The 9,919-nt window shown below is 34.3% G+C and overlaps 1 protein-coding gene across 1 annotated transcript; it reads right to left on the minus strand.

The window, feature by feature from the left end:
- Positions 1–7,145: 7,145 nt before the first annotated feature.
- LOC120085511 lies at positions 7,146–9,676 on the minus strand. Its single transcript, XM_039041527.1, has 3 exons — positions 9,518–9,676; positions 8,409–8,658; positions 7,146–7,981 (listed from the first exon to the last, which is right to left on the minus strand). Exons 2-3 carry the CDS (start codon positions 8,625–8,627, stop codon positions 7,676–7,678), a joined length of 525 nt encoding a protein of 174 aa, XP_038897455.1. The 5' UTR covers positions 8,628–8,658; positions 9,518–9,676; the 3' UTR covers positions 7,146–7,675.
- Positions 9,677–9,919: the final 243 nt, after the last annotated feature.

Below are 9,919 nucleotides of genomic sequence, written 5' to 3' on the forward strand. Positions count from 1 at the left end.
ATCTCCAAAACAAAATGATAAAAATTATTATAGTAAAAGTTATTCAAACTTAAGCTGAAATATTGTGTCCCACTCCAACCAATGCACTTTAAATGATGGGGATTTATATGAGTTAGACCACATTTGTCTACAAGGAATCATAATCAATAAATGGTGTTTCAAAAAGTGGGCCCAATTAATTACGATTTTTGGTGTTTACCAATATTCTATAAATGTAAAGAATGTTGGGCTCCATGACGGAAATTGTAATCACGGTATGTAATCCCATTATGGATTAGAGGGTGATCAATCCAATTGGAAAATTGTCCAAAATAATCTTTTTCATCTTTTCACCTTACGAAATTAACACCCTTTTAATACTAGTTCGAATAATTTTTCTCGAATCATCTCGGCCCAGATCACGCTTGAGATTTAGTTAGAAAATTGAAAATAAACAATTCCCCATGTGTATGAATCATTATTAGAAATTAAATTTTACTATTGTGCCCACCGTAATAAGATTATTATATTGTTATTATATCATTGTTTTAGAAATGCAAAATTTGGCTTGCTCTACAAGTTTTAGTTCTAAAATTTTTTTCCCATGTGTTAGAAACTCTCACAATCCATCTCTTTGCACAAAATAAAAACAAGGTATATATCTCGATCTTATCCTTTCTAAATGTGTTTGACTTATTACATGTATGTTGTTGAGCTCAAAAAATATTGTTTGTGTGGGCATTTACGCAATATCAATCAAAGTTCAATAATTTCGATCACAATCGATGATAGTTACCCTAAGATTCATCGTAGGGTTTAAACTCTCAGGCGAGATATTGACATTTTTTTACTGAGATTCCATATTCTCCCTAAGACTTTAATGATTTTTAGTAACTTTTTTGTATATCTATGTAGCTTTTTTCAGGATGTCTCGTATGTGTGTTTGTTTCAGGAACGAATGGAAGGAGAATGAAAAAGAATATGTAGGGGACTAGTTGAAAGGTTTGATTGTAGACGTTGGAATAATTTATGAGGAATTTTTATAGCAAATATATAAAATAAATGAGATAGATTCCTAAGACGAATGTATTTTCTTTTGTGATTAATAATCAAGAAGACCTTCATCTTTTCTAAACAAGTGATGATGTGTCTCAAATGGCTCTTTTGGCATCCAAGCTAAAAATAGTAGTCCATAAAACTAGAAGTGTGGTACCATCATTTCCAATAACATTGGCCCAATATGTTTCCTCATTTCCATCCCACCTTAATTTTATTCCTGAATACAATATGGGTTCAAATAGTGTGCGATCATTAAGTCCATGGAATGATAATGTATTTTGAAGATGATGCGGGTGGATTGTTGAATAGGGAGTTTGTATTTAATGTAAATATGTCAATAGATTCTAATGTCAACATTAGTGTAGGGGATGTGGATATATCTGAGATGGTTGTTGTTGGGACTTATGCCCTAAAGCCCTGTAATTATAGTTTATTAATTTAATTACTAATGATGCTATATTAGTTTATTCATTAAAAGAAAAATCCAAGGTTATTACATGTAGTCATGAACAGTATGTGGTTACCACAAGTCTAGCGGCATGATATGTTAGAGAAGAAGGTGGATCATGTTCAAGAAATAACCTAAAGATCTATAGTATATGGATAAGATAGGGTGTCTTATCTTTGTGACACTATGGATACAACCCACTTTGTAATAATTACAAATTGTTTTATCCAAACCGTTCATGTGGAGACAGTAAGTGGAGATATCCTATACAAAAAGTTTGTATAAGAATGAACCGTGAAATATTTAACCTCTCTTTATAAATCTGTTAATTGATGCGATTAATATTTCATAGGATGATCATGTGCGACTTGATCTTAATCCTGAGTGATTTATGAACTCCTGTCTGTGAGATCAGTCCTTTAATTTGCATGGGTGAGAGTGGCCCGAGTTGTCACCTAATAAGCCTACTATTTTGATGACTTGACTAAATGGAAAGTTGGAAACATAACTTCAAAAAATGAAATTCACTCCTTCTCATATGGGGTAAGTAGATGAGTAGTTTTCTTAAGTATTGATTTTGAGTCTTGAACAAGGAGCGCTACCCTCTCACTAGCCTGAAGGGACTTAATTTATGGTTGGATCATTGAAAAAAATTGTTCATTAGAGAAATCAGTTAAATCAGTTGTATTTTAGGAAAATATGTAATTGCAAGGATGAAAAAAACATTTTGATCCAACTGTAATTATGAACAACTCGGGAAGAATCAACTTGCTTATATTAGTTAGTGGACACAACATGTCCTACACTGTATAAGAGTTCAACTATGGGTCTATAGTGATTTGCTTTATAATTAATGAATGAAGGTTAATTTAATTAAAGAGTTTAATTAATTAATCTTGAATCATTAGAGCTTATAATCGATAGGTTCATAAGGTCCCCTTACTAGCTCGGATCAACAAAGATCAAATATGTTGAAAGAAAGTTTGAAATGTTCAAATTTATAAGGGAAAATATTAATTGTATTAGATACAATTAATTACATGATTTATTATAAAGTTTATTTGAATGAGATTCAAATTATAACTTTATAATATGGAGAATTAATTTATTTGAATATGATTCAAATAATTAATTAATTATTTGGATGAGAACCATATCAATAAATAAATAATTTAATTTAAATAAGATTCGAATTAAATAGATAATGAGAGAACTAATTTATTTGAATATGACTCAAACAATTAATTAATTAATTTGAATGAGATTCAAATTAAAGAGAATCTACATAAGATAAATATTTAAATATGACTTAAATATTTTAAACCTTTTAATATATGATATTAAATAGAAAGATATTTTTATTAGATAAATATTTAATTTAAAATATCTACAAAGGAATTATTCTAATAAGATGAGGAGTGACCCAATAGAGATTTATAAATAGGGTCCTGGGGAGCCCGCATGGAACACACTCTTACATTCTACAAAATAAAATTCTCCCAATTTTTAGAGAAGTGTTCTCTAAAAATTCTTCTATCCTATCATCTTTCAAAAGCGGTTCCCACAAGTCGGATCCTTGCCTGAGTCATAGCAAGAAAGATCTTGTGAAAAATGAAGACTACAAGGAGAAGACTACCGGTTCAATGAGAAGATTTTACGACATTTATAGATCTGTAAAGGTTGGTGCTTAACCTTCTCTTTATTTTTATCTTTTTAATTCTTTCAAGAAATCAAAGAATACGATCACACGCTTCCGCCGGAATTTAATTCCCTTTAATGTTATTCCTGTTGACTCAGAGAAAGACAAAAATTCGATGATCACATAGGTAGATAGGATTTTAAACCATTTGTTTGATACAACCCTCAGTATTAAATAGTTTTATGATTTCGAAATTGAAAAAGAACTGTAACACAAATTTGAGAGGGTCTGAAATTATGTTATTAAATTACAAAAAAGCTTTGTTTGCCCACAATTGTACGATCAACTGACGCCTAAAGAATGTCATATTGTCCTGCATCATCTGTGTAACATCGTATTTGAGGTATTTTGTACAAGATATGACACAATCACCTCCACCCATTTGTTAGGTTGACCTGAAATATCCTCCATGGTGTGACAAGCAGATTTGGCCTCGCTGTCAGGACGCCTAATTTCTCTAATAGCGCTGGGAGTACTGTCCACATGTTGTCCAACTCCTTCGCCAATTTGGCATCAGAGGTAAGGGAGATCAATGAGTCCCAGACGAGTATCTGTCCAACAACCATGTCGATCACTAACATTATCCAATGGCAACCCCCGATGTTGTCTGCCATATAGACGTAGTCAACTATCTTCTAGTGGGTAGTGTAACCTAGTTGTTGCCCTTCAACATAACATCCAACAGACTAACCTTCATTTAATCCATCATACAATCTGGGACTACGCCAAAAGAAATTCTGTAGACGACAAACCATCTTACTTAGATCAGAGCATATAGTAATGGAAAAATAATATAAGGATATAATAACGGAATACTAACCACTACTACCCTGTCAGTCGTTGTGAAGCTCTTCTACATGTGGGTCAACTGCCATTATCCATGATCTTCATACAGACAAATAGGAATAATGTATCAATAGTCTGTAAGCCAAATATGTTGATGTGTAACATAAATGCATGTAAATTATAAATGGACACTAAATATTTAAATAAATGGCAAACTACCATTAGAAGAATTTTGGGCTTTAATGTCAGTTTTAAACCGACATTAAAAGGGTTTAATGTTGGTTGACAATCGACATTAAAGATAGTGTTATTACAGCCCTTTAATGTCGGTTTTAAACACAAGAACAAACCCGATCCTTTCCATGGTTGAGGATCAAACCGTTAGAGAAACTCTTTTTCCAGGATCAAGAGCAACTCTTACAAAAAGATTGTAAATGTTAAAGAACACTCTTATAACTCTCGTAATAGAGTAAATTTACAAATGTTAAACTCACAACAAATCAAATCCTCACAATACATAAATCTCTCTCAAGAATAAGATGAAAAGAATAAAATTGAAGCTCGAAGAGAGCAACAATGGACACTTCAAAACAATCAAATTGTTAATGAATAAAAGCAAGTTTGTAATCATCAAAACCTTAATTAATAATTAATTAAATTTGAGATTAAGGGCCAAAAAGCCAACAACATCGTCGTCCACGAACATGTTCAGCTTCAGCAAGTTCTCGAATCATTGTTTATTTCGCATGGACTGGACTATCATTCAAGTCTGACTGGCGGTCTTTGGATTGTCAATGAAAGATGTGAACTGGCTTTCAAACTTGATTGGTATCTTAGACATCGGGTTGTACGGCTTAAACTTTTGCTTCTTCATCTTGCCTCCTTTCCTTACCCGACATAGCCAGGTCAATGAAGTAGAATATGATCATCTTTACCGCATCCTCATCACTCTCAAACTCATAGGTCTGGAAATAATGTGTCCAACTCCATCCCATTCATGTCAACTCTGTCAGCCAAGTACAACCTCCTAAGTCTAATAGCTCTATCCGATCAAACTAAACTACACGCCTCAAACTATATCTCAAACCCATCACTATATCAAACTCCTCTCATCCGAAAGATACCTTCTTCCTAACAACTTAAAGCTCATGGTGTCTTCCCTATTGGTCAGCGGAATCTATCGCCTAACTTGTCCAAATTGGATTGATGAAAAGCATGTGAATCCAAATTGTCCTAATTGCATTAAGATCCAAGGTAAAGTTAAGTTGAATATTCAATTTTCAAGCGCCTAATTAAATATTCATTTGATTCAATCCTAGATTGATTAGAGCAATGCTTATCATTATCAACTCACAAGCTAACCTAACATATGGCTTCTTACAGATTAACATACACTTATATGTGTTAATCTTAAGCAAAAATCAGAATTGAATCCACAATGATCCAACAATATGACCATAGTCTAATAAATCAGAATTGAATCCAACAAATACAATTAAATTCTGTTCAAACACTCACAAGTACATAAATAGAGAGAAACATGTCGATCAAGGAGGAATCATTTTGATACATCAACCGAACAAAAAGCAGAAGAAATATAGAGAAATTGGATGAAAATCGGTTGGGATCAGATGTAAAAACCCTAAGCGGCCAAACTGTATTTTTTTTATAACAATTGACACAGCATGGCAGTGCTGACAAACATACGCGCGCGTTCACGTTCGAAGTGTTGCGACGCCAACTGCACTTCATGGAGACATGGGTTTCGAGAAAAAGAGTTGAGCATAGTGTCGTGCACCAAGGGCAAAGTCATACTTTGACATTCTCTTTCCCGATTAATGCATTTGAGCTCCGTTTTGGCTTGTCTTAGCGTCATTTCATCATTAATGCCTGACTCTATCTCTCATATGCTTGAAACCTATAAAATCATCAAATAAACACATAATATTTAGGAATAACCTCGAATTAAGCGGAGCAAGATGACACATTTTCGATGCTATCGCCTATCCTCCTCCACCTCTCCCAAAAGAATATAGTGAGAGGGACCCATTAAAAACAAATTTCGAATCTAAAAAATGACTAAAAATTGTTTGCCTAAACACGTATATGCATTAACTTCCTCTCAACGACATAAATCATTTTCCCCATATGAGAACATGTCAAATTTGCCAAAAAAAAAAGTAGTCAAAGTGTGGTTTTTTTATACCAATGCTATCTATAGACACAAAAGATAAACTCGGGCTTAGCAAAAACAAGCGAAATCACAAAATCAACCAAAATATGTAAACTGTTGTAAATCACGAGGCTATCTCACCCGAGAACGGGCACCAAGATTTAAGACAATAGGCCAAACTCAAGCAACACATGTCGCAGAATGTAAGGAGAGATTGAATGAATCCCGAAGCATGTTCATCCAATCTCGAGGTAGATTCATCAGATCTTGACTGAGATTCAAAGTGATTTTGGACGAGATGACGCTTAAATGTACAACAATGAAATGCATACAGATGAGATATAAACAAAAAAAACAAGTGCCCAAAAACACAGGAAAAATGTAGCAGATAACTTCTAAACCCTAAAAAGCTCATAAAATTAAAAATCAAATCTTTAATATTTAAATAAACAAAGAGAATACTAAAATACCTCTATTGCAATGAAGGGAACCAACAACGAACGAATAAAAATTAAATTGGAGATGGAAAAAATTTCAAACAAGAACTCTTTAGTGAAGAACCATCGCAATATTTTTCGTCCTTTCATGCAATTACTCTATTTGAATTTACAACATTCTAATTAAATAGCTGCAATGCTATCTCGACCGAGATGATCCAAGAATAACCTAATTTTGTAATGTGAAAAATTGAAAAGGTTATTAGGGACAATTTTCCATAGTAAAACTATCGGCAAAATCTATCCCCAATAATCGCTATCCCTACAAATTCTTTTACATTACGCTAATACTTCACAACTAACTTATTTAAAATTGAAGGCCAAATTCAGAATCAACTTGTGACCATAAAATTTTCACAAATTAAAAAAAAAATGTCAAATAATTTCCTTGTTTTTCTATTTTTGAAAATACCCTAATATTTAGAACCAGAGAATTGAGACAATAGATAAGAGCCCAATGTGGAAAAGGGAATTTAAAAGGGAGAAAATGGGTAGAGACATGAATTATATAAACCCAAGATGATAGGATAAATAATTACCAGAATACATTTACATGGCAAATGGACCAGAACCAAACAACAAAAAACTCTATACATTAAACTCATGGTGATCATCAAAAAAAGAAAAAAAAATACAAGACTGACTCCCTCTCTCTTCCCTCCAAACACAGTACCCAACTTTATACATTACAAAATGAACCACTCGCTCACTCACCCATCCCCTTCCCAATCCCAAACCTTTTTCTCTACAACACAAGGTTTGTTTGTCTCTCAACCCTCCCCCTTCCCATTGTCCCACAAAGCTACCTTTTTAAAAGAAACCAAAAGAAAAAAAAAATCAGATTTGGATGATCACCAGCAAAAACATTTTCTTATATTTACACTACTACAGATGGGATCTCAAATTCTCTTGCATTCTCTATTTGAATTTTGTTTTCCTCTGGTTGTTAAAAAGAAGTCTTGCCTGTGGTTGAAAAGTTTGTTGCACTCTTTTGCTCCATTCTCTATTTACACTTTTCCATTGATGGAGGTTTTTTAAGCAACTGCAGGGATCCTAGAATTCTGGCGGTCCCTACTAAGACAATCAAATCCTTCTACTCTAACTGCAGCCGGTTTTAGACCGAACTTCATCCTCGCACACCCTCCTCCTTTGTGCGTCGACGATGCCGAGGATGGGGATGAGAGACCTGATGGGGAATATGCAGGCAATGCTGGCATAGGACTGAGTTTCTCATCCCCAAACCGGGCATCCTGAATTAATGGGTTCGAAGCCCGGCTCGGCGGAGACCCACTAAAAAATGGGGGTGATGAAGCCACGTGACCGCTGGGTTGTTCTGACCCCTATCACATTCAAAGTTGCAGTCAATCATATTGTAATAAGAAGGGGAAAAGAAGGTTGAAATCTAGACAACAAACCCTCAAATTTTGACACAGCTTCAATAGAGCAAGTGAAACACAAAAGACTTTCTATAAGAAACTGTGTAAATAAACATGTGGAACACCAAAGGAGAATGGTTTGTACTTCAATTATATATCTATATAAGAGTTTTTACCAGGCCAAGACTATGAAATAGCAAAAGATTTTCTTCATATGCAATACCCAAATGGGGATGCTTGTAGTTCAATTATGTATTAAGTTTACTGCAGCCCAAAGCTGTGACAATATAAATTGTAAGGCTATCCAATGCCAAATCATACTCAGTTAAGGTCAAAAGATGTCGGTTTTCTTGAACTAATGGCAGAAACAATATGGGGAAAAAGAACTTGCCTTCTTTAAAATGATGTCAAGAAGATCTGCCCCAGCTTTTGAATCACAAACCTCAGCTTGTTGCCATCTCAAGGGCTGTTTAATGTGATTGTTAGCAAGAATTGCAAGTCGCCTGGGCTTCGGGCAGACAACTGGGTCCTTCAGATCAGAGATTGAGGCAAAGCCCCTAGTCTCTTCACATGAAATAAAGGTGTTCTGCTGAACAATAAAATGATTCATCTTTGAAACTGGCAGATCTACAGAAGAACGCCTGCACAGATCACGATTGAAAAAGTGTTGAGACAATTGACACAAGATAACTCTTAACATAGTCAGATCTGATGCAAAACTGGTCAAAAATTCATTCTATCCAAGATCAAAATCCTATATAGTTAACAAATTATATCAATAATCAGATCTAATGGAAAACTAGTAAATAATCCATTCTATCAAAGCTCAAAATCCCATGTAGCAACAAATAATAACAGATCCTTATAGCCAAGCGACAGATCCAAATCTCTCTAACTTCAGAATCAACAGATCTGAGCTAAGTATCTCATTTCCAGAACAGAGCATGAACAAAAACACAAATTCATAACATTTCAGCTAACAGTTTTGACAAAATACAAACAAGATCTTCTAAAATCTCCCCAACCAGCAACAGATCTGAGATGTAGACCAAGAAAACAAGATGGGATCTTCCTTCTAAAAAAAAAAATACCCATCAAACAAACAAAGAGCAGATCCTTATAAAAATCTCAAGCAACCTTTCTCAGAATCAAGCTAAAAGCAAGTTGGTCTCTCCTTTCCCTAACGAGGACAAACCTTAAGCAAAGACCACAGCATGGGATATATAGAATTGGGATTAAGGGTCTTGACCCAAAGGAAACAAAAAAAATTGGTAAACTGAGAAAACCAGCTAAGAGTCTTCCAGATCCGGGAAAAACGAAACGATGGGGTTGTAAATCTAGACCAAAAATAGGAAAAGCAAACAACGGCCAAAGAAATAGAAACAGAAAAACGACCGGAAAGCTCAAAAATTCAAAGAAAAATGGATGTGGGTATGGTTAAAAATAGAGAAAGAAGAGATTAAGATTGATGGAAAGGAAAAATAGAGATGGAGATTAGACCTGAAGGAACCCAAGGAAGAGATAAGAAAAGCTGGAGCTTTGAGCCACCGCCACGGGAGGGGAGAAAATCGTTAGATAGGAGGTGAGTTTCATTTATAGTGGAAGAGGGTAAACGGGCGACGACCGCTGCAAACGACGCCGTTCGGGGAGCTTTTTCTTTTTTTTTTTCTTTTTTCTTTTTTTCTTTTTTTTTTTGGAAAATTAAAAAGGAAAAATTGGAATTTAAATTTTTCTATTCCCGACAAAGGAAAATGATGAAGGCGTGTGGCTTTTTAGCTGGCATTGAGTAGTTGGAGAGTGCAGTAATTACAGCTAATTTAATTTTTTTTTCATCTTTTTCTTTTTGCTCTAGAGTTAAGTGAAATGCACATGTTAACTTTTTTTTCCTTTTTTTTTTAAAGT

The sequence above is a fragment of the Benincasa hispida genome, chromosome 1 (assembly GCF_009727055.1).
Source record: "Benincasa hispida cultivar B227 chromosome 1, ASM972705v1, whole genome shotgun sequence".
Lineage (NCBI taxonomy): Eukaryota > Viridiplantae > Streptophyta > Magnoliopsida > Cucurbitales > Cucurbitaceae > Benincasa > Benincasa hispida.

Coding starts and splice junctions, on each gene's coding strand:
- LOC120085511 (XM_039041527.1), bottom strand. CDS start 8,627: ATGAATCATTTTATTGTTCAGCAGAACACCTTTATTTCATGTGAAGAG. Junction 7,982..8,408: donor TTGACATCATTTTAAAGAAG/GCAAGTTCTTTT, acceptor TGAATGTGATAG/GGGTCAGAACAACCCAGCGG.